Here is a 25,909-nt window from a genome sequence, read left to right on the forward strand (position 1 = left end):
ATGAGCGAAGAGCTCGAGAAGGAAGATATTTAGGAAGAGAGAGTTGGAGGTATTGAGGACCCAGGCCCCAGAAGGCTTTGTGGACAATGGATAGGGTTTTGAACTTTATCCTTGCAGCCACTGAGAGCCAGTGCAGAGATTTCAGTCCTGCAGAGATACAATCCCTGGGCTTGAGGACAAGGACAGGTCTCACAGTCCTGTTCTGGATGAGTTGCAGAGAGCGGAGAGTAGAAGCTGGCAGATTTAGAAAGAGGCTGTTGCAGTAGTCCAGCCTAGAGAGAACCAGAGTTCCGGAGACAGTGAGCTTCTGAGGGAAGGAGAGGAAAGGAAGAATAACTCTGAGGAGGTGCAGCTGGTAGTGTGACTTCTTAGAGATGTCAGAGATGTGAGGGGAGAAGAAGAGAGTGGAGTAGAAGATGACCCCGAGGATTTTGGCCTCAGAGGTGGGAGAAGGAAGAGGGCCGAGAGAGGCCAGCGAGAGAGTGACAGGGAAGAAGGGAGCAATTGTGCCGATGAGGAGAATCTCAGTCTTACTAGCATTAAAGCAGAGATCATTGGCAGCACACTACTTCTGGATAGCGGACAGGCAGTCAGAGATGAGAGAAGTAGAAGAAGATGTGGCAGAAGGGAGCCTGAAAATGAGCTCAGTGTCATCCGCATAGCGGTGAAAGTTGGGGCAGAGAGCTGCAATGCAGTGGGCAAGAAGTGCCAGGTAATGGTTAAACAGCCAGAGAGAGAGGTTAGACCCCTGGGGAACATCTCAGGTAGAAATAAAGATAGAGGAGAGGAAGGACCCAAGTTGGACCTGGGAGGATTGATCGGAGAGGAAAGAGGTCAGCCAAACCAGGGCCTGATCGGTGATACCCAGTTTATCGCGGAGAAGTTTGAGCAGGATGGCATGGTTGACCATGTCAAAGGCAGAAGAGAGATCAAGTAAGATGAAGACACAGGGGGTGTTGGAATCAAAGTTGGAGAGCAGGTATGGTTCCTCAGTTACCAGACTGTTCCCCGAGCTCCGCCGTCTACCTGCAACTTGAGATCCTGCAGCAGGAAACATGATGTTCTCCGAGCCTAGACCTTCCAATCTAGGGGCATGGGCATATTACACATGCCATGGGTTCTGAAAATGTAATACCTCCAATGCTTCATTAGTGCAAGGTGCAAAGAGAAAACAGAGGAGTGTTCCCACTCTGCTAACATTCCCAATGTGCTTGCCTGCCCGGTTGAGCTGCATACTACAGGTGTGCATGGGCTGTTGGACATGTAACGCACTGCAGGTTTCCTGCATAAAATGAGGGTGCTTGTGTGCACTTTTACCGATTTGCTTTTGTTGTTTCGGTCTCTCATCTTCACCATAGAGGGTTGAATGGGTGGCAGTGATGTTATGGAGAAAATCTAATTCAAAGGGTTTAGGGGGGGTTGTTTATTGTATTTCTGTGTTGGAGGTGCATTGTGGCAAAGTGTTCCATAATTCTTGTGAGATGTGCCAGGATGGCGATGGGACTGTAGTTTTCTGGGAGTGCAGGTCCAAGGGATGCATTCCTGAAGGGTGTGGGTAGATTAGCAATGTGTTGAGTCTTCACAGGGATAGTACCATGTGAAATACAGAAGATGATGATGATGTTAACCCCAGTGTGGAGCCAGGTGGCAATGCAGTTTGATGCAGATGGAGGTGGGCAGGCATCATCCAGGAAGTGTACTGGTTTTGTTTTGGCTGTTGGAGTGACAAGCGTTTCTCAGTTGATTTGGATGAATGTTTCCCATATGTTGGAAGGTTTGGGGGTGGGGGTGGAAGTGGGACTGCAGAAAAAAGGGCTCGTCTGTTGTTGTGTATTTTAGAGCTGAAGAAGCCCTTCGTTGAGTTGCATACTGTGGTGGATCTGGGCATGGTAGGGCTGGATGGTTATTTGGAGAGTGGCTTGACAATGTTGAAAGGTGTCTGTGTGTGATTCGTAGTGGATTAAAGTTATGGAAGGTAGTTACTGTCTTTAGCATTGCCTGTGGATGTCATGGATGTTACAGCATTGCTTGAGGGATGTCCTGTTTGACGAGGTGGTTTCCATTGCAAGTCTCTTTCAAGGTGTTTGACTTTCTGTTTAATGGAGAAGAGGGTATTTGTTGAGCCATGGTTTGTGGTGGTGGCTGTGAGACTTTTGTGTTTTAAGGGGAGAGATATTTTATTGAATGACTGGCTGACAGAGGTTTTCTAATTATTGAGGAGTATGGAGGAGTCTGTGAGGGGAAGTGGCGGTTGATGTGAGTGGTGCTGGAATAGTGTTTGTAATTTGTTTTATTTGTCTCCCTGAAGGGTGGGGGGATGTGTGGCAGGTGGGGGACTATTGTGTGGCTTAATGCTTGTGAGGGGGGTTGCTGATTGTTGACACCACAATACCCAGATTGGATTTTGCAAAGAGATGTGATTTGTGCTTACAATAAGAAGTTGAAGAGTGTTGCCAGCTATGTGCGTGGGTTAGGTGACGTGTTGGGTGAAGTCCTAGGGGCTGCGTTGAGGTTGAATACTTGTAAGTAAAGGGTTCACATCTGAATGGTAATCGTTGATGGCAAAATCAGACCATTCATTTTGGAATTTGAAATTGTGTGTGGGGGCAGTAAATGGGGCGGGTGAATATGCGGTGTCAGTTTAACGGGGAGGAGAAAGTGAGAGAGGTGCATCCACGGATGTGTTTGGTGGGAGAGTGGGGCACTAACTATGAGCTAGTCTTTGTAAATGATGGCAAGGCACACACTGTGTGTGTTGGTCTCAGTGTTCCATGAGGTAGTGTGATCGACGGTGTGTGCTGGGGTCCCTCTGATAAAAAAGCATGCCTTTGGTGTGTGTATGTGGTGACGAAGTCATTGACTTTGTGGGTGTGTGCAGGTGTGGAATGATACTTGAGGAAAATGCATGCGCATGTAAGTAGTTGTTTGAGTGTAAATGACTGATGGAGTTTGATTTCTATGTTTGTGTTGTTGTGTGTTTTGTTTGTGCCACGTGACATACGTATAGATACTAATAATGTGTTTAAAGTCTGTCTTCTGTGACCCCATTTCCCATTTCCAGTGCTCTCTCCACGGGTAGTAGGTTTTAAATGTTAACTGCAACGCCATGGCTTAGTACAAGTTTGTTAAGCACGCACCAATGGGAATGTTTCCGCCGCTGAAAAGACCTTTCCAGGGGCTTCTTTTCGATGGACTTTCCATTTTTACTAATACAAACACATCTAAATACAAACATCAACCATATACTGTTTTTTCTGAGGCTTGAAGGTTTTTCTGAGATGTGGCATGGATGATTTGTGCAACAGATACCAACAGCTTAACAAGTGAAAGCGCTCAAGTGACTGCACATTGTGCAACAGCCTTTTCTGAATGGCTGTCCTCTGACCGGATTGCACGAGAGCTATTATCCGGTATCTAACGTTCAGCGAGGAGGGAGAGAGAGCGAGAGATAGATACAGCGAAGAGAAAGAAAGGGAGAGAGAGGAAGAGTGTGTGTGTGTGTGTGTTTAGAGTGTGTGCATTTGATATCCGTTTATGTAATGGACTGGATGCGCACGTTGCGTTTGAGTGTACTGTGGTTGTGTTTGTAAAACTGTATAGTAGCGGTTTGTACTTGATGTAACATGTGTGCGTGTGTTAACTTCTACGTAGACTGTATTTGTGTGTGTGTGTGTTTTATGTATGTGTGTGTGTGCTGTGTATGTGTGTGTGTGTACTTGTTTGTGTTACCTGTTTGAACGCTGATGTCATGTGTATGCTCTTTAGATATGTGCAAGTGGTGTATATGTGTGCTTTGTGATATATGTACACCTACTTAGTTTGTGTGGGCTAGTGTATGTGCAGTATTTGTTAATGTTTTTCGTATACATTTGGCTATTGTAAACGTGATGAGTATTTCTGTGTGTGTGTGTGTGTTCGCGGGCACTCATTAAATGTGTACATAGCGGACGTCCATGAAGCGTTTGTGAAACAGATATTGTGGGTATAGAATGTGTTTCATCCAATTATGTCTAAGCAGCACACGCTGTAACTTGCATCGTTTAAATTCCTAAGTGCGCAATTTAAAGAAGGTTATTATAGTCCTGTTTTTCATAAATAATGAATCGCTATGCATTCGTGCACAGCGCAGATTTAATTTCAGACTTTAAAATAAAATGTCAGGTAAACACATACTACAAAACGAGCCTAAACACCTGAAATACGCAGCGGCATGCAAGTGTTTTGTGCATGCGCAAACAGCATCCAAGCATGCGTAATTGGATACATGCAAGTACACATAGAAGCCATGTGTGTACAGCCAATTTGATTGCGCTAGTAAAAAATCAATGCGTTTGATGTATAACGCATGTTCAATGGGGTTGCACCATTTTAACATACGTTTGTAAATTAGGAATCATATGTGCGTGCACAGACGTCATTTGACCCTGAGGTGTAAGGCTGACGGGCTGCTTGAGATGCCATCTTTCAAAAGCAGCTCCTGCATGTTACATTAGTTGTCATGAATTCCTTTTGTGCTGCTGTGATAAACAGTGCACTGTAGTAATGTGTGTGTAACTTTCAGGTTATGGATTTAGTCAGGACCAACACAGTCTTTTATCGCTTTATGGCTGAGAACAAGGAGATAAGTGAAAGTGGCAAGCGATTATTTCTGATTGTAATGTGCTTCAAATGGCCTTTAAGCACTATAGTGTACCAACCCCAACAATAGTAAAGTGCAATGTAAGGGAAGTAAAAGTACCAACGGAGATTTGTACCATACAAAGGTGTGAACTCCAAAGTGCCCTTTAACATCCGTGTCAATCACTTGAAGGCGGTGCTTTGATCTATATAATACAAAACAAACGGGGATCAAAATTCAGTTTGCTGGTATGTTATGTAACCATTTAGCTATACTTAGTTGTCGATGGTTTGACTGTTGATGCAGACCCCTCTTAGGTCCTAGTTGAAGATACAACAGTACCGGTACGCTTACCGGTACCATTGTATCCGGACCGGCAAGCTCTGAGTTGTGCCACGGGTGCCTTTCATTCCGCCAGGTCTGACCGGGCGGAATGAAAGTCCCCCGCGAGCACAGCAAGCCTGCAGCACCGGCACAGTAATGAACCGTGCCGGTGCTACAGGCATCCCCATTCCCGTTGAGACCTATGGGGTTCAAATGGGAATGGGGATATACGGGCTTCGGCACTCGCGAAAGGGCAATTACAGGGTCCGGTGGGGCCAGAATACCCTGCTAATTGCCCATTCACGGGTGCTGGATTTTCTTGCCGGTTTGGAGGTAGCCTTGCCGGTTTTACCAGCAAGGCTACCACCAGCCTTGTAACGAGGCCCATTGTGTTCCAAGTGTTCTATATTTTAATTTGCCTGTGTTCTGGCATATTGTATTGTAGAATTTACTGAACGTGTGAGTATTGTTTATTTATTGGTTTATAATGCACCAGAGCCCGCAGGCATCAGTATAGACAAGTCATTGCTGACAACGATTTGTGTATCTACTACTGCCAGTTACATTCGCCTTGGAGGCGCTGGGCACAGTCACACTGCTCTTAGAGATGGTGGCTCTCTATTTGGATCGATATTTTGGGAAACTCATGCTCAACATAAATCATGACTGTGGTTGCGGGATATCCTGCATTGGTTAATCATTGTATTCGGATAACAATAAGCATGCAAATGACTGCTATTGAATTCCTCTGATGTGCACTGGGTTCAATGCTAACTCTGAATGATGAATGCAAATTGATTTTTTGTAATGATCAGATGCCTGTGCCAATACAACTGTTTGACAAAAAAGGTTTCACCTCAAAATATTAAATGCACTACCATTTCATATGGTTTGCAGGTTCTTCGCCCTTTGAGAAGCCTCGCAGGCATTTTGTAAGGACCCCGGAGCATGATGGAGGTGAGCAGCAGGGACAGACCTACGGTGAGGAGAAGGGATGGGCAATGGGTGAGGATCTGGAATGTGTCTCAGATCAGGTGTAGAGATGGGTCTTGGGTGAGGAACAGGGATTGGCCGTGGGTGAGGATCTGAAATGTGTCTCAGGGAGTAGAGATGGGTCTTGGGTGAGATGCAGGGATGGGCTTTGGGTGAGGATCTGCAATGCGTCTCAGTTCAGGTGTAAAGATTGGTCTTGGATGAGGAACAGGGTTTGGCTTTGGTTGAGGATCGGGAATGTGTCTCAGATCAGGGGTAGAGATGGGTCTTGGGTGAGGTGCAGAGATGGACTATCGGTGAGGATCTGGAATGCATCCCTCATCAAGGGTACAGATGGGTCTTGGGTGAGGTGAAGGGATGGACTATGGGTGAGGATCTGGAATGTGTCTCAGATCAGGGTTTAGAGATGGGTCTTGAGTGAGGTGCATGAATGGACTGTGGGTAAGGATCTGGAATGTGTCTCAGATCAGGGATTAGAGATGGGTCTTGGGTGAGGTGCACAAATGGAATATGGGTGAAGATCTGCAATTTATCTCAGATCAGAGGTAGAGATGGGTCTTGGGTGAGGTGCAGGAATGGACTATGGGTGAAGATCTGGAATGTATCTCAGATCAGGTGTAGAGATGGGTCTTGGGTGAGGAACAGGGATGGACCGTGGCTGAGTATCTGGAATAGAGATGGGCCGTGGGTGAGGTGCCGGAATGGACTATGGGTGAAGATCTGCAATTTATCTCAGATCAGAGGTAGAGATGGGTCTTGGGTGAAGTGCAGGAATGGACTATCAGTGAATATCTGGAATGTATCTTAGATCAGGGGTAGAGATGGGTCTTGGGAGAGGAACAGGAATTGAGCGTTGGTGAAGATCTGCAACGTGTCTCAGATCAGGTGTAGAGATGGGTCTTGGGTGAAGAACAGGGATGGACCATGGGTGAGGATCTGGAATAGAGATGGGTCTTGGGTGAGGAGCACAGGTGGGCTTCAAGTGAGGAGTGAGAATGGGATTTCGGTGAGAAGCAGTGATGGGTCATAGACAAGTAGCATCTTAGATGAGGAATGGGATTGGTTCTCATTTGAGGAGTGGAGACAGATATACAAGGAATACTTGGGAAGGTTACCTATGGCTGGGGAAAGTGGTGCAATAGAGTTTTGTGTGAATTATCCAGACATTAGATTAAGCTGATAGTATAATTGGCTGGCTTAAAACTTTCTTAAGGCTTAAAGCACCCTTTGACAGCAGGTTATAGGGATATTGCAAGTGAACCTAGAGTTCTGTGACCATAGAGGGGAAGAGGCTGACAGCTGAGGGTAGCTATAATCTCAGGCTGGTACAAGATGGCTAGCAATGCATGTGTTATAAGTATTTGTTGATACTTGGATCGTCCTAATACGCATGTGTCAGCCCCATAATGCATGCCTTTTGACAATGTTCTTTTTCCTTTTTTTTCTGCTGCTTTCTTTATTCATTCAAACGTTCTAATTTTCTCGCTCTTCCTGTTCCTTTTCTCTTTTTCTGGTGGACATTTCTTGGCTGTTCATTTCCTTTCTTCATCTTTCACTACATATACCTGTTAATGCACTTCAGCTCTGTTTTCTATTCCTTTTCCTACCTCCCATTTTCTGTCCTGTTTTTCTAGCTGTGTTCTCCCTCTCTAGCCTTTTGTTAACAATTGTTAGATTAAGTCTTTAGTCCCTTGCTTCAAAGAAACACACTAGTGAAAATTAATTTCTCCCCAGCCTAGCACCATCTCGCAATCAACCAGGTGGTGGGGGCTGGTGCCAATGTCATTGAACATTGTGTTGCCACATGTCTTGACTCCCTTTAGGTTACCAGTATGTGGTTTTCTTTATAATAGAAAGGGTGGGGACAGGAAGGGGTTCTATTCTCCAATTACGCGGACGATACTGAATGTGTAATTCCTCTCACAGGCTCTCACTTGCAAGATGAAATCGAACTGAATAGAATATTTACTATCATTGAACTCTGGATGATGCAAAATAACCTAGCACTTAACAGAGGAAAAACAGAGCTTATGATTGTGGGATCTCGAGGGACACTCGCTAAGCTGAATCTGGCCAGAAGCACTTCGAGTTAAGGGATGTGAATATTTCTCCTCTAACCAAGGTCAACATTCTGTGGGTCATTCTTGACCAACTGTTGAACATGAAATTCTATGTGGGAGTATGGTCTCATTAGCAATTTATTCTATCGAACTTTTAGCCTATTTCAGACCGTACATCTCCCAAGACAATGCTGAAGCGATTGTGCAGGCAATAATAGGGGCCAAAATTGACTATTGTTGCAATCTCCTGGCAGGAGTCAGTAAAGCAACTATCAATAGACTTCAAGTCCCCCAAAATGGCACAGTTAGAGTCGTCATTGGGCTGGTTTATCGCTCCCATGTAACTGAGTAAAGTAAAAGTGATGACATAACTCTCTTCCAATAAGAAAATGAAGGACATGCCTTTACAGGGTTCATACTGGCCCCGTGTACCTACACGATTTCCCTATATGGTCTTCATACGCATTTTATGTTTTCTTGGAATTGTACTACAATTTAAAGTCTTGGATCACTTAAAAGTAAGGCTGCAATGTGGCTTACAGGCAGACAGATACCAAGGGTTCATTTGTCACATTCCATTCCAAGCATGCTTTGCCCCAGAACCTCTCACGGTCCTGCATGAGAACGTGGGTGCCAACCGGGGTCGTGTGTCACCCAATCACACTGACTTTCTAAGTCGCCAGTCTGTTAGGAAATCTCCTCATTCTGGCATCACAGAAGTCAGTGCTGCTCATTGTTTTGACCTTGCAAGAGTGCAGTGGAGAGTCCATTGCCTGGTGGCGCCTCGGCCCTAGCAGCCACAGAGCTTTAGCCAGTGGCAGAGTCAGGTGTTGGTGCCAAAAGGGTTAAAAGTCTCCTCATGAGGCACCGGTCAAAACCATTCCACTGCTTTGTGGTGGGAGCAGAGGGGTGAGGTTAGGCCGCATTGGAATCTGAAAGTAAACGCAAAGAGGGTCAGTTTTCCAGCCCCTTCCAGTAAATACCACCCTTTCTCCATAGACCATCCAGTCCCTGGTCTCTTCTGAAAACATCCAATCTTTTGAAACCATTCTCCAAACCTTTGATTTACTGCCTCCATCTCCACAGTCCCCAGTAAGTCACCCAGCTTCTTTGCCACTTTCTTCCCCCCAGTCGCTGTTCTGTTAGGAATGTCCTGTCAGTGGTTAAGCGGAGCTGAGGGACAAAGAGGGTTGGGGATAGTGGTGGAGGATGGGAGTCTTTCCTGAAATTATCAGAAATAATCAGGCACTCAAACCAGTACAGAAATGGTCTTAAAATGTACAGGATCCATGAAGTAGACTATTAAACCAGCAAAATTACCCATGCCCACTACCACTGTGCACCAATTTGCAGGTGTGGAGGCAGAATATTAACACCAGGTTCAGGCAGCATACTATCTCCCCACATGCGACAAGGCCACCTGTAGGCTTTACATAGTGCCCAGCTTTACCCTGGCCCTTGATAACCCGACACAGCTGTGGGTACATTTTTAAAGCTTTTCTTTGCTACAAACAATTCCCGTATATATTCTGAATGTTATATGACGTACCTGAAATTACCAGAATTATTGAGGCATTAAACCCAGTCCATAAATGTCCCTAAATTCTACAGAAACCAAAAAGACCAAAAAGCAAGATTTTCAACCAGCAGAACTGCCCAGAAGCAGTCTAATTGTCCAAATATTCCCTGGGGAAGGGTTGGTGGAGTTAGAGGGTGGGGGGGGGTATAGGGGGAAGCAAATGAATATCAATTTTGTTAGGTAACATTTGAACAGAACTGGTAAATCTTCCTGACCTGGGTCAACCCCATAACTTTTTGCTTTACTAGTGGGATATTTTTCCTTTAATACCTCAGTGAGTGGGAACCTTTTTCCACACTCACATAATCTTTGGGCCTCATTACGACCCTGGCGGTAAGCGCCCGTCATTAACGCCATGGCGTAATGAGCGTTTACGCCGTGGGACGATGGCGTAAAGAGCGCCACATCACGACCCATCGCGCACGAGCATTACGCCATGGCGGTAATGCAAATAACGCCATGGCGGAAAAGGCCCCTACCGCCATCGCTAAGCGAGCAAGGTGCCCATCCGCCAGCGAAAGTAGCGGCCACCGTAATTTACGGCCAGCGTAATTTACGGCCACCGTAATTTACGGTGGCCGTAAAAGGCCAAACCGGAAATAGCGTCATCGCGCCGGAACGGGAAGCAGCCTGTCGGCCATCTTTAAAAACACAATCCATCGCCATCCTACCAAACAACACCAGACCCAACCCTGACACCTGTCCCGACAAAACACCCACCCACCCAAGTTCCCGAAAATGCCGAAATGCGTGAAAAAGGCCTGTGACCGCCTGCGCCAGGAGCGATTCAGCAGGGAGGAACTCTGCATGCTAGCGGAGACCCTGCAGGACAACGCAGGTGTTGTTTTCTCCCCTGAAATGAGCCGGACAGCAATCGGGAAGAAGAAGGCCATCTGGGCCCTGGTGGCTGAGCGCGTCAGCGCGGTGGGGACCGTACCCCGCACCCCACAGCAGTGCCGGAAACGCTGGGATGACCTGCGCATACGGGTCAGAGCCGTCATCTCGGCAAACCGCAACCTTGCCCAGGGAACCGGTGGAGGGTCAGAATCCCCCCTGAAACTCCAACCGTGGGAGGAGATCTGTGCTGCCACCATCGGCATGGAATCCATCGAAGGCGTTGGAGGGATGGAAAGGGGAGCCCCGACATCAGGCGATGAAGGTAGGTGCCTCATACAAGACACAGCAGTCCAATCATGTGTAGCACAAGGTTGCCCTAGAGTGTAAATGCAACACAAATCAATACTGCCCATAGCCACATGCGAGCAGCACCCTGCATACACTGCTGGCACCCGCATACCTGCATCCACATGCCACACCAAAAGGAGACAACCTGCATGGCACTGCCTGAAATCTGCCTCATCCACTGGCCAAAATAATGTCAACCATTGTCATTCAAAAGTCCGTATACCCATCAATAACGCCCTCCCACCTTTGCTCCACCACAGGCACAGAATCACACCCAGAGGACCAGGAGACCCCTGCGCCGAAGAGGGCGAAGTCCACCAACAACCTCCCTGCACCCTCAACCTCAGCTGCAGTGAGGCAGACCCCACGACAAGCAGGTCCCACTGCAGGCATACCGGAGGTCCCACCGGCAAGCACCCCTGTTGGCAGCAGGCCAGCAGCTGGTGCTCCACCTCCACCGACATTGCCTGCCACAGAAGGCAGGGGGTCAGCGGCCAGCAGCAACATCGGGGAGACAGCTGCAACAGCTGCATGTTCTGACTCGGACATGGAGCAGGAGGTCAGAAGCCCCACTGACCAACTACATTCCCCCTGCTTCTCAGACGCCAGCCCCCATGAGGGCGACACACAGGGGCACACTGAGGCAGAGGAGTGGCCTTCCACCCCATGCCCTGTCCACACTCCACAGGAGGGGACCAGCCCCTCCATCACTCCACCTGCACTGGCCATGGGCCAGCACGGCCAGCCGTCCCTCGAGGACATCACTCAACGGCAGCATCAACTGTCCGCAATGCTGGATGAGCATGCAGCGGAATGTGTGGGGGCTAGGTGTAGCATTGAACAGGCCACAGAGACACTAAGGGCGGAAGTGGCGCAGAGCACAGCCACCCTCAGGGATGCCATGCAGGCCATGTCCAGGGACATCTGTGCAGAACTTGCGGCCTTGCGTCGTGCGGTCATTGGCCTCACCCACACACGACAGGACGTGCATGCACAGGAGCAGTCAGGGACATCCTCCACTGCCAGTTCTGCGCAGAGCAGCCCCGTGCGCCGTTCCGGACGCAACCTGCGCTCCACAGCCAGGGGTGCCCCGGGTGCCGGGAGAGGGGGCTTGTGACGGCCTGTGGACACTGTCACAGGCATCTGTTGACAGCTACTTGGGGTGTGTTGGGGTGTGCAGGGGGGAGGGGGGAGGTGGGAGGGGGTGTGTTGGGGTGTGCAGGGGGGAGGTGGGAGGTGGGAGGGGGTGTGTTGGGGTGTGCAGGGGGGAGGTGGGAGGTGGGAGGGGGTGTGTTGGGGTGTGCAGGGGGGAGGTGGGAGGTGGGAGGGGGTGTGTTGGGGTGTGCAGGGGGGAGGGGGGAGGGGGTGTGACACGACAGTTCATGGTTCCAATACACTTTTTTCTTTCAAAAAAAGGAAATGTGTGGACATTTTCATTGCGTATGTGTGCTTTATTGGTGTACAGTCCACAGTGTGCATGCCCCAGAGACACACAGTGCCCCAAGTGCAGTCTCCATGCGATGAACACCAGCCGTGTGTGCTAGAAGCAGTGGTTGATGATACTTTGGCGCATGGCACGCCCCTCCTGTACATCGCCTCCTCCATGTGGTGGCGCCCCATCTGCACCCTCCTCATCCTCATCCTCATCGTCAGGTGGTTGCAGTTCTGCGTCAGGGGGCAGGGGCACATTCCGTCTGACGCACATATTGTGCAGCATGACACATGCCATGACAATCTTTGCAACCTTCTCATGGCCATACAGGAGTGCCCCACCAGACCTGCTGAGGCTTCGGAACCGTGCCTTCAGGAGGCCGAATGTCTGCTCTATGACCACACGAGTACGTGTATGTGCACGGTTGAAGTCCTCCTCGTGCTGGTTCTGCGGGTTCCGGACTGGCGTGAGGAGCCACCTCTTCAGGGGGTAGGCTGCATCACCTGTATGTAGGCGAGAATGTATGTGTCAGTCATGTTGTCTGATCAGGAACATGATGTTCCACCATGGCTGGCATGGAACTGTTACCTTGGCTCACTTCTACATGCACTAATTGATTCACACTATGCAACCAGTATATGCTCATTGCTGCCATGGCCTGTTTTGCATGCCATCACCCTATGTATGCAGAGGGGTTTTGTGCATTGTGAGTGCCCTTCCTCTGTATCCGTTCTCTGTGTTACTCACAGGCCAGTGGAGTATGCATCATCCCCCCCCCCTTTCTGCCAGGTGGAGTATGCATCATCCCCCCCCCTTTCTGCCAGGTGGAGTATGCATCAATCCCCCCCCCCTTTCTGCCAGGTGGAGTATGCATCATCCCCCCCCCTTTCTGCCAGGTGGAGTATGCATCATCCCCCCCCCCTTTCTGCCAGGTGGAGTATGCACTGGTACGTCATTCCCATGCCCACTTCCATGACATAGCACTCACCGAGTAGCCAGGATCTTGGGCCTGCATGTCGCTCCATGTAGCGTGGTATTGTGGAGTTCCTCAGGATCATGGAATCATGGGTTGATCCGGGGAATCGGGCACAACAATGTGTGATGATCTTGTTGGAGTCACAGACCATTTGCACGTTGATAGAGTGGAACTGTTTCCGGTTGCGGTACGGTACCTCCATGGCACGTGGAACCACCAATTCCACATGGGTGCAGTCGATGGCACCAATGCAACCGGGTATGCTGGCTAGTGCATGGAAACCCACTTTGGTGTTTGCAATCTCCTGGGCAGTCCGTGGTAATGAGATGTGGTCGTCTGTGTGCTTGAGGAGGGCATCGAGCACTTGGATGAGTGTTTGTGAGAATAATGGTTGTGAAATGCCATGCAGGTGCCCCACTGTGTGCTGGTAGGTGCCTGTGGCCAGGAAGTGGAGTACAGCCACTACCTTCAGTAGGGGGGGGATGGCGGTTGGACTTTCTATCATGCTGACGATGTCGTCGTGTATCATGTCTACGATGGCGGTGATGGTGTCCCGGTCCAAACGGTACAGGGTGTGGATCTGCTCAGCTGTGAGGTTGTTTGGATTGGCTCTGATGCGTGGGATTGGGGGCTGCCTGCGTGGTGGCACTGGCTGTGCTGGTGGGGCTTGCTGGGCCTGCCTTGCCCTCCTTCTCCTCCTGCGTCTCCTCTGTGCTGCCTGTTGTTGTTGTTGTTGTTGCTGTTGTAGTAGCACATGCATTGCTATCAGGTCCTCCAGCCCCAACATTGCTAGTCGTATTGGCATCATTGTGGAGTGTGACTGGGTGTGGGTAGGGGTGGGGTGTGCTCTTTTTGTACTCCCCTGAGTCTGTATTGCCTTCACCTGTGCTGTTTCTGTGCACCTGTGGCAGCTGCATTCACTTGAATTGGCCCTTTACGGTTGGTTCGCGATGGCGTTATTTGCACCATGGCGGTAAGGTACTTTGCGGCCTCGGTGATGGCGTTAGGTGCATGTCCGCTTGGGTCGGCATTTGCGTGCCTTTCCGCCATGGCGCTAAGTACGGTGTGGGCGGTCGCGTGCGCGCACCCTTAGCGCAGTTAGCGGCAGCGTTAACTACGATGCCGCTATTGGCATCGTAGTTTACGGTCAGGAGTCATGATCGGACCTGGCGGAAAACGATGGCGGTAAGCATTTACCGCCATCGTTTGTCACTTAGCGCCAGGGTCGTAATGAGGCCCTTTGACTCTTTTTATGGGTGTCATTTTCAAGACTCTCCAAAAGTGTCTTTTTAAAGTTATCCTCTTTAACAGCGTATTGGCAATAAGTGCCTGTTGTTGCTGGGTTGCCCTATGGGCTCCCCTTTTACCTTTCTTTTGCAAACTTTGAGGCAACTATGGTTCCCAAGGGTAGAAAGGATATTTGGATCCCTTTTACATTTTACTGCTGCAGTTAAAGGCCCATAAGAGTTTTCATTTTACCAACATGGCCCCTGTCTTCTTTTTTCACCATTGTAGGGTTTCTTGTCATTTCTTGGTACTTCCCCTGACATCCAGGGTGAGAATTTCCTTTGTGTGAATGTTATCTTCGGCGGGAGTTCCCTTGACTCCCTGCCCCGGCTCCAGTCTGTCTTTGTGGGGAGCAAGAGAGGGAGGAGTCCAAAACTCCACAGTCCTTTGTCTTACGCCTTGCCTGAATGGAGACAAATCCCAGTGGGGGGCAGACTGTCCTGATTGGACAACCATACCACCCCTTCTTGTAAAATGCAGGGAGAGGATGCAGAGGTTGTGCTGTAGTTCCTGATAAATACTACGAACCTGGAAGCTGAAGACTAATCGACCACTGGAACTGAAATCAAAGAGGATGATGAAGGAAAAGTGTCAGACATGATTTCCCTGTGACCGGAGAGCCTGCTGTGTAACCGGAGCCTGCTGTAGACCTTCCTTTCAATCATCCTGGGGCCTCTGAAAACAACAACTCCATCCCAGAGCCTGGTGAGACCCACTAGACTCTAGAATGCCTGCATTTTGAGCCATCCCACGCAATGCTGCGACCTTGCGTTGTTGAAATACCCAATACCCCGGGACCTCGAGCCACTGTGCAGTGCACTGTCTTCTGAATTCCGAATCTTACTTCATGGGCAACCTGGTGGATTTCCAGAGAAACAAATCTAGTCCAGAAAGTCCCCTTAGCACTGTGCTGGACCTTTGTAACAGCAAGAATTCAACAGCGATTTTCTGTCTTCTTCTGTGCTCCTTGAAAAGGCGCCAAATCAGCTGAACCACATTCAGCAATGAGGGAAACCTTGCCTAGAGCCTTCTTCCTCGATCTCTGCTGCAAAGTTCCTTCTGAGGTCTTGTTTTCAGTCACCACGACAAGGAATCCACTGACCGGGTATAGTGCTGCAGATCCTGAAGTCTTCCTTCTGCAAAATCTTCTTCAATGCTGAGGTACTGTGTTGGCTTTGGTATGTACTTACCTTAAGCCTATTAGGATTTATGTGTAGCTGTGGGTTGTCTTGTATGATGGGGAGGCCTCTCATCCAGTGCCCCCAGCCCCACTGCTAGAATCCTGCTCGGGTGACTTCTGCAAAGCCCCTGGACCCTCTTCTAACCCTAGAAGTAAAGTGCTCACCCGTTTACCCAGTTTTCCTAAGGAACTCTGACTTTTGCTACTAAAGAACCTATCCTGACACTGCCTGTTGGTCACTAGTTCTAGTAACCACCCTTCTGCCACTGAGAACACTCATGCTCCAAGAAAAAGCGAAATACCTTTAAGGGAATGGGACTTCTGCCTAGAAAGCAGAATAAGTGTTTAAAAGTAACTTACTTGTAAAGAGTTGGTTGGTAACTGTAGCTCTAAGTGTGAACAGTTACAAAAGTTATTTCTTATCTTGAATGTGTGATGCACTATTCTTAAAAGTATGGTTAACATATGTTCTTCTTTAGCAACTGTTTTGCCAGTTTAATAGAAAGTAGATGTGAAGGTATTTTACTCTCCTGTGATTAGGTTGTGCAACTTCCCAAAAGTAAAGTGTTAGTTTCACCAGATTATAAATGTATGAGTGTCCTCCAACTGTTGGTATCACCAGATTAGTCTTTTGAGGATAATTGTATGAATGTTCCCCATATGGGTCTTGCTTCCCATGACTTGCTGCTAGACTGTCCAGAATAAGTCTACCTTTGGCTGTTGCCTACCTAGAGTAATTTGGAGTCATTCAGTAAAAGTGTAACATTAGGGTTTACTTTCCTGTGCGATCTAACCTAGAGTCTGTGGTTCTAACTGTCCCCGATAAGTCATACTTGAGTTATCATTATAGTTGGGAAAGATCTAACCTGGACTGCTTGTGAGATATAAAAATTGTATCGGTTTTACTTACCTTGTGCTATCTGTGTGCCATCCAAAAATAAGTTACAAGAGTTACTGCTTATATATATCTGTGTTTCACTGATCTCAGAAGCACCTGTAATTGTATATTACATCCTTGGGTTTTACTCACCTAGTATAACTGTGTGTTATCACAAAAGTAGATATAGGTTGATACTGTACCTGGAATAAGTGTTCAACTATTCACCAAAAGTATATTGTCCAGTTGACAGATTATGTGATTTGTACTGAGAGCCACTGTATAACTGGACGGGTCTACCGCCCTTGCATTACTGAATGTAATTGTAAAAAGTAACCATTGTTTTTTATTGCCCAAGAATAGGTGTAACCTATACTTAATGTGTATGAAAAGGCTTTGACTTCTCTAAAACTACTTTCAGGGGTACCAAATAAGGTTTATTATTTGGTCTGTGTACCTTCAAGCATAGTGTGGTGTTTTTATATTGTGATTTCATATAATGTGTTAGTACTTACTTACTCCCTAGATTTATCTGGGCCTACTTGTATCTAAATACATCATTTATTTTTTACATAAATAGTGTTTCAGTGTTTCTTTGGACCATATGTATTAAAATGTCATATGTACTGATTATACAGCCCTCTCTCCCTACCAAGAAAAGCCTGGCTGCTCTGCCTGCGCTACCAGGTACTCAGGTGGTACAGCCTTATACTAATAGTGGAGTCTTGTACTGCCTCAGTTAAATGTTTTTGCTGAGCCCTTAGTTGGACTTCAGAAAACTGTCCTAATATTAAACCAGCAGAATTACCCATGCCCACTCCCACTGTGCACCGATTTGCAGGTGTGGAGGCAGAATATTAACACCAGGTTCATGCAGCCTTCTATTTCCCCACATGCTTCAAGGCCACCTGGAGGCTTTACATAGTGCCCAGGTTTACCTTGGCTCTTGATAGCCTGACACAGCTGTGGGGACATTTGTATAGCTTTTCTTTGCTACCCACGATTCCCGTATACATTCTGCATGTTTCATGACGTACCTGAATTTACCAGAAATATTGAGGCATTAAAACCAGTCCATTAATGTCCCTAAAATCTACAGAAACCAAAAAGACCAAAAAGCACGATTTTAAACCAGCAAAACTGCCCAGAAGCAGCCTCATTGCCCACAGATTCCCTGGGGGAGTGGTTGGGGGAGTTAGAAGGGCAGCATATGAATATCAATTTCATGCAGCCTACCATCTTCCCACATTTTGCAAGTCCTGCATGCTCTATATGGTCTCCATAGTTAAACCACACTATGGCCGAAATGTCTATATTTGATGCAAAGTAGATGCACTGCTGCCCAGCCCTGGGAAGTTATGGTCTGATTCACTATTGGTGAGGTAGATCGTGTGGGGAGCGGGAGGCGTGGGAGGGGGATCTGTTAAGTAGATCTGCGTGTACATTATGGGCCTCATTAAACGGATGGCGGTAAGGGTTTACCGGTACCGGTATTTTACCGGTACTGGTAAATCCTTACCGCCTTACTACGAGGTCCCTTTGCGGGTTGGGGAATTTAATGCCTGCTTTTTGCAGGCGTTAAAAACCAACCCGCAAAGGGACCCAGGGAGCTAATTACGGTACCGCAATTTGCGGTACCGTAATTAGCGCCTTCCCCATTCCCATTATGCCCTATGGGGCAAAAATGGGAATGGGGAAGGGCAATGGTGGAAGGGGGAATTACCGCCCCGCCAACCTTGGAATGGGGCGGTAATTCCTCTTTCCACCAAGGCGGTGCCAGTATTTTACCAGCATGAACCATGGCGCTAATAGCGCCATGGTTCTCCGCCATCCGTGTAATGAGGCCCTATGTGTCAATTTAGCAGTGATTTGTAAATCTTCAGGTCTAAGACTTGAAAAACAGGGGCGGTGGCTCAGACGTTCATTTTGTTAAAGTCCCCACAATGTCAGCAGTAAACTTCAGGCAATTGCTCCCCTTTTTGCAGGGTTCCTAAAGACTGAAGAGTGGGTTTCTACAACCTTTGACTCTCCAAATGTTTAGGACTTCAGCCCCCATCCGCCCTACCTGCCAGAGTCATTAATGAGGGAGCATGGAAGTCATAGTTCGAAACATCTGGAGAGTTGCAGACCCCTGCTCTTTACTCAAATTTAAATACTTTCCTAGAATAGTTGTTGGGGGTTACCACCGTATTAAAGAGTTACTTTTCCTCCACCTGTATCTAAACTAAGTGTGCACGGGATGTATGTAGCGAGGGAGAAAGAAAGGAATAAGTAAAGCGAGACAAGGACAAGGAGAGAGAAGGGAGGTGGGTGAGTACGAAGCAGGATAAGTACTGTCGTATCCGGAGCATTCCATACAACACCCCCATCCGTTCAGGAGCAGGTTCCTTTTCACTGCTGGATTTATGATGGGGAATTCCAGGACTGCAAGTCCCAGAATGCAAAGATAAAAGGAGCAGACTAGCATGCCCTAAATGGAATGTGGCCTGTTGGGATGTATGCAGAGGGCAACTGGTGGCGAGGTGTCTCCGGAAAGTTCTGGGCCTCGCAAGTTCAACTGCCACAGTTTTCCTGCTTTCCCTGCCACAGAAATGCCCACTGTCCCGCATTGCCACGGCTCTGTGGTTTTCCAAGCCTTCTCTGGCCTTCCACAAGAATCGTTCTGCAGTCCACACCAAGAACATAGGTATTGGAAGGAGACATGTGTGTGCACAGTACTCTCTTGTGCAAAACATTGGCAAACGACTGTGGTACTGCACAACAGCAGCGTTCCTTCTGCCATTGAAGAGGAAACGGGCATGATGGTATGCTGGAGGCATAATCCCTCAGGCCAGCCATGCATCACTTAAGCGCAACCAAACCATACCAGGGCTCCGTCAATCACCGCTGAATGTGGACTGCGCACTCCCTCTGCACATAGACTGCGTGGGGGTTCACGGCGCTTCGCATGTCTGAGCTCATCTGCCACTGTGTGTGCAGTTTTTGAAAGGAAACAGTTTAATTGCCAAGGACGGGTATGCTCGTCCTTTTTGCATAGACTTGCATAATATCGTGGCACTTAATGGTTAAAAAAAATACATGCTGCTGTGTTATTTCAGTTCTGTGATTTATACTGTGACCTGGGACACTTCTGACGTCAGGAGGTGCTCGTCAAGGCACCGTAGCTTTCTTTCATAGTTTCACCTCCACAGGTCACCCCGGAGGCGCCGTGCTGATGGCAAAGCCGCCAATCACAAATTGTGCACTGCTATGTGCTCCACCGCAGGTGTCATGCACTCAATCCCATACCACAGATAAGCATGCATTGATTTGATGCCAGCACACATATTATGCAGATATTCCAGCTTCAATATATATATATATATATATATATATATATATATATATATATATATATATATATATACACACACCGTGGGGTCCTCACTTCCACACCACAGACTGCATGCCCTCACGGGCATCGCAGGGCAGAATGCTCTTTCACTGACACATACACCAAAGAGAACTTGGACGCGCATCCGCCCGTCCATGTCACATCATAGAGATGATGCCCTGTCAGCGCCCCGACGGAGACATCAATAACTGTACTGTGTCGCGCAGTGCGCTCATCTGTCATAATACAATGAATGTGCATGCTGTCACGTCACAGCAACAATCCTGGATGGCAAACAGTTACTTTCTACAGCTGTGACACCACATATGTGAACTTGCTTGTGACGTGGCAAACATTTTGTGCACATTTTCATGTCAGAATCAACTAACAGTTGGATCAGGAATATAGGCCGGAAATCGTATGCATTTTTCAACAATAGAGCACAGGTAACTCACCAACATATTAAAAACGATACAAGCACACCCTGCATTCACACCTCATTCATCAGGCCATCACCAATTGCAAAATACCATTATCACTCACGTGTTGATGTCAAGTCAGAGATGAGAAGAACATGGCTAACTGGTCAATGTCAACCACAGATATCATGGTCACTAATGGTCAATAACACACAATATTATCTTGTCGATGACACCCTTGTTGATTTCCCCAGAGAAGCGTTCTTTTCTCACAATCTACAGAATGCAGTGCCTTCAACGACACACTCCTCACAAAGATTGCTACAATGCTGTAAAATCTGAAATATTACGATATTGAGGCGGATTGGGTAGGACCGTGGCACAGCACAATCAGGGAAGTGTAGAGCAACAATTTAAAGCAAGCCACTCACTGAGGAGAAGTTGTGGGCACCGCAGGCCTCGCCTCGGTACTTGCAGGAGAGCAGCATGTCGTCCAGTTGGTGGCCCAGTCGGTCCATGAACTCGTCACTGATGCCATCGAAGTGCCGGGGTGGCAAAAATAGCCTGAAGTCAGCCAGCTTGCGGAACCAGCTGTAGCGTTCCTCGCCCTGCAGCAGCTCGAGAACCAGCGGCCGGGCAGTCCGGTTGGCAAGCAGCAACCCCAGCCAATGTCCGGCATAGTATAAGTCGCTTTTGCTGAGACGTGGAAATCGCACTGGGTTGTTGTTGCACAGGGTAACTGCGGGGAACGCCAGTTCTTTGCTCCATTCCAGGTGCACTTTGGTGTGTGAGGGGAAAGAGAGCCAGTACAACAAACGGTTTGAGGACCAGGACAGCAAAAATCCCAGTGAGGTGCAGAAGGCCAAGAACCAGAAGGCACGCCGCTGGAAAGAACGTCTCGCTGACGAGAAGTGCTTCAGACCATGCAGTTTTGTTTGGCGGGAAAGTGCGGGAGGCTTGCGTCGGGAAGTGGCGGGAGGCACGTGGCTGGAAGGTGTTGGTGTGCGACGTCGAACTGTTGATGAACTGTGTGCACGGCCACATGGAGAGCGTGCACTGCGCGAGAGTGTGTTTGGTGCTTGTCGTCCACTTTTCCCGCGCTGTGCAGTGCCTACGCCAACTGTAGTTTTCCGTGGTAGGCTGGTGCTGGCCCCTCCCAATGCCCCACCTGCCCACTCGGCTCGCCTGTGGGAGCCAGCACTGTCCGCCCGGCTTCTGCCGCTTTTCTCTGCCTCCTCCTCGCTGACCATAGCTCTCAGTGCAGGCAGTAGGGCAACAGCATGGCTGTGTGGGCATCAGCAATCCAACTCTGGTCCGCTGCCCCCTCATTCAGTCCGGCTAAAAGCACGGCAAGCTGGGGAATTGTTACCACTGCCACCTCTTCACAGTAGGCCACGGTATAATTTAAAAAGAAAAACAAAATCCTTTCACTCAACCACAATAAATCCAACCTCTGCAGACAACCCCATAGTGCCCGTTGGCACATACCACTCCAGTGGAAAGGGTCTGCTGTCATATGTTACTGCTCCCTCCAAATGCCACCGCAGATTTTGAGAGTGATCCCGCCACAAACACCCTCATTCGGTGCTCTGCTTCCTCCACATACTTCCTAGTGCATGACTTGATGCTTACACAAACTCCCTCAGGGGACATGCACTGCCACCACAGACTCCCTGGTGCTCCCTTCAGCAACTACCTAAGGTGGGGGGTTTCTTCCGCGCCAAAATCACTCTGCAAGGTCTCGTCCTCTGTAGACACTCCTCGGATGTTCGTCCAACCCTCCCCTGCCACTGCCTCAGGGAGTTTTGTATCCTCCCGTCTCCCTTAGGATGTGCTCTGCTCCCTCCACTGCATCTCTCGGTAGCAGCTCCTCTCCCCGCATACTCCCTCAGGGTGAGAGTGACTCCCTCGCGATTGGCTTCTCTTTGCACGGATTTCGTGAGGGTGAGGGGCTCTGCCTTCACGTGAAGTCTCGAGAGGAGCGCATCCCCCACCAGACTCACCCAAGCGGCTCTTCTCCGTGGATGGGCTTCCGTGAGAGGGGCTCCCTAGCTACTTGGGACGGCCGCCAGTGGGCCCTAATGTCTTCCTTGGGTGCTATGCTCACCCGGCCCTATGCGAGAATGTCAAAAGAAGCCCGATTTGCACGCATTTCACCGGGCGGACCTCTCCTCCTCTCCCTCAATCACTAGTCCTCTCCCACTGCAGACTCTCGGGAGGCGCTCCTCGCAAAAAAAGAAGAAAAAAAAAACTCCGAAGTAGCAGTACATACACCGGCAGAGGCAAACACCGAGAAAAAATACTAAACTGCCGGAACGAAGGCAAGGTTCCCGCCGGCTGCCTTTCTGCTCCCCCGGCAGTTAGTGGGGAACGGTGCCCGGTTGATGTAGTCCCCCAGCGCCTCTGTTTTCTCTCGGCGCAGCTGCTTCCCCGCACCAGCCTCGGCTACGCAAAGAGCTCTCTCTATTCTCTGCTGCAGTCACACACCCTTCCCGCTGCTAGACACCCGCCTGGTGCTGGCACAGCCCGCACTCCACCGGACGAAAGCGCTCCGTCTGTCTGCGAACGCACACATCTCCAAATGCTCGTGCAAGATGTACGCAGCGCACTCCCGTGGCACTAGAGGCAGCGCTCTCCCAGTCAAGAGCTCTGTGCAACAACAAAAAAAATGCAACGCAGGACGCAGCTCGGGATGCGCTCTGTGAGGATGGAGGGCTGCAGGTGCTCTCCTCCTCAGACACGGGGGTGGGGGATGCTCCGGCCAGTCGCCCCCCTCCCCTCCTGCCCCTGCTTCATTCATCCATCCGAGCATGAACAGGATTGCGAGAGGCGGTGGCGGCGGCAGACAGGCTCTGGCAGCACACAGACTGCAGCAGCTACAGCAAACAGCCCAGACGAGAGGCACGACGCCTGCGGTGAACTTCACTTCATCCCCCACTCCAGCAGCCTGACAGCCCTGCCAACAGATCTGCCTATGTTTCCTTTAAGTCCAACATCAGGGTGCTGGCGACGCTGTGAGTGGTGTGGGCCGCGAAGGTAGGCTGCATCCTGTCGCATCCAAGTGCACGCTCCACGGGACACACGCGACACATGCCACACCACACAGCAGGGTCATCCATCCCACAAAGACGAAACCCACACACATGGTACATACCACACTGACACTATATACAAATGATGTCAGGTGTACAGCGCATGCAAAACACACCACGGCACGCATAACCCAACAAACAAACTGCATGGGTCAAATCGCTCACTCCACAGCACACACACAGACACTCCAAATGCACCTTATACATAACACACAACACAGTCACACAGCACCTACCCCTTAGGGTATGCATACCATAGTGTATACACGATGCACGCACATCACATGTCTCCCACGTCACCTCACGCCACATCACACCATGAAGCACAACTCTGCGTTGAACCACAATTCTGGTGTATAGGCGCCTAACAAATGCTCAATAAAATAAATAAAAAAATAAAATAAACTCACACAGATCAGGCCGGATGCATGTGTGTGAGGGCTGGTGGTGGCCCCTTTTCAACATGATGTCTGAGCCCCCCTGACTACAGCTGGGAAAAGTAGCCTGGTGGCAACCGTTGGGAAATTATATTATAATGCAAACAGAAGAAAGCAGCACAGGGTTAACAGGGACATATTAGGCTGGGGCAGGTAGCCTGGTGGAGCTGAAACACTAAAAGTGCACTGAAAAGTCATTTAGCACCTTGATGACTGATAGCACACAAAACCGGAGAACAAAGGCAACAAGGGGATAACAGTACTGGCTGGCTGCTGTGATAGGTAGAGTCAGTGCTGGAAATGGACATTTACTGGGGAATCTCCCACTCAAGGACGTGCAATTAAGGGGATTGTCAGTGGTGTGGGCAGGTCTGGGGCTGGATAGTCAGTGGTGTAGGCAGACTGGGGGGGGTGGAGCTAATGATGTGCATGCCCTGATGGCAGGATGCTGACTGCTTTGCATACAAACACATTGGGCCTCATTACGACCCTAGCGGAATGGGTTAATGGGTGCCCCTAATCGTGGCGGACCCGTTAAACCCATTCCACCACATTAGGAGGTTCCCTCGCGGAATGATGTGGATGTCTGGTTTTACCAGACGTCCTTCCTTACCGGGTCCCGCGAGGGGACCAGAGAGCTAACAATGGGCCGGTCGTAATCGGCCTGTTGGCCCCCTGCAACCATTCCCATTGAGCCCTATGGGGGCTCAAATGGGAATGGGGAAGATCCGAAAATCGGAATGGCCCGGTAATTTCCCATTCAGGGAACCCGGACCCGGTATTGGTGGCAGCCATGCCCTTATTAAGGGCATGGCTACCGCCAAAGCCGTAATGAGGCCCATAGCCTTTGGGAACCTAAGAATGACCACCAATTTATCAAACATGTCTGTGCTAGTAATTCAAATGTTCATTCCTTCTGAGCATGCAATGCACACTTGCTATGGTGCTCATTTCCTCTGTCAGAATAGTCACCCTGACAGTGAAATGTGCACAAAGCATGGGACAGATGTGCAGCTTTGGACAGTTTCATTTCTTAAGTTTGGGCTGTTGAGTAAAGGATGACTTCCAGATGCACTCTTTAAACAAACGTGCATTTGTGCCTCGTCTACTGGGGACGGCCTCCTGTGCAGAGGAATGTTACAAACTGAAGGTGCAGGCAAAGGAAATTTATAATGGGAGTTGGAAAGAGCACAATTAATACTCTGATTTAAAGAAGCTGTTTGTGTGGGCAGCTAAAAGCGTGCTTCTGTTGCAGCCCTTCCCCATGTGGCTTTGGGCCCATGCCACTCAAAATAGTTGAAAGGCTCTAGCACCACCTATGCTCACAGAGCACCCCAAAAACAACAGATTCAAAGCCAGCAATCACTTTTTTTTCTCTTCTGATATTGGTTTTGCTTGTGACTCCCCTCTGAGCACTGATTTATTGAAACTTCCCTCTCTTTCATTCATTAACATTTGTCAATAAGTACTTAAGGTGTTCTACAGATCAGTCAACAAGTCACCACATATAGAAAAAAGGGTGAGAAAGATCTTTACATAGTATCTTCCGTTTCTAGCTAAAAGGCTGCATTAAATCATGACCCGGCATAAAGCTCAATTTTTTCAAATGTGTTTTTATTAGTGCAATAGTGATAAAAAAAACCTTTACAATGTTACAGACCAATATATTTACACATATTTACTCATAACAAAGTACATACACATAAGTCATATCTCAAATATCTAAAATACTAAGCATAGGTTTGTGCCGGATCAAAACATCATCATTAATTATCACAGTTATATACAATATTATTAAAATCCCTTGATTTAATGACCTGAATGATCAATATTTCAAATAAAATATTTCTTTTCATCAAGATCAATTCTTCCTACTTAGGAGAACCACATCAACTTTCCAAAAATGAAAGGAAGCTCCCGTAATAACCAATGACTCCGCCGGATATAACAAGCCCAACATCGATCAGTTACAATTCCTGATAACAAGTGGACAAATCTCGTATATAAATAATAATATTAATTATAATTTCGCATTTATATAGAGATATGAACCCTCAGGTAACTGAGCGCTGCTTAT

At 48.5% G+C, this 25,909-nt stretch overlaps 1 protein-coding gene across 1 annotated transcript in view; it reads right to left on the reverse strand.

The window, feature by feature from the left end:
• The window catches only part of ASIC2 (acid sensing ion channel subunit 2), a 2,197,477-nt gene extending 2,174,383 nt beyond the window's left edge, over positions 1-23,094 (reverse strand). Inside the window, exon 1 of the mRNA XM_069634090.1 lies at positions 20,735-23,094. Coding sequence (XP_069490191.1) covers positions 20,735-21,553 — 819 coding nt within the window. The 5' untranslated portion in view covers positions 21,554-23,094. The remainder of the gene's footprint in view (positions 1-20,734) is intronic.
• Between the last annotated feature and the right edge of the window lie 2,815 nt (positions 23,095-25,909).

Source organism: Ambystoma mexicanum, chromosome 13 (genome assembly GCF_040938575.1).
Source record: "Ambystoma mexicanum isolate Mex_15411 chromosome 13, UKY_AmexF1_1, whole genome shotgun sequence".
In the NCBI taxonomy this organism is placed as follows: domain Eukaryota; kingdom Metazoa; phylum Chordata; class Amphibia; order Caudata; family Ambystomatidae; genus Ambystoma; species Ambystoma mexicanum.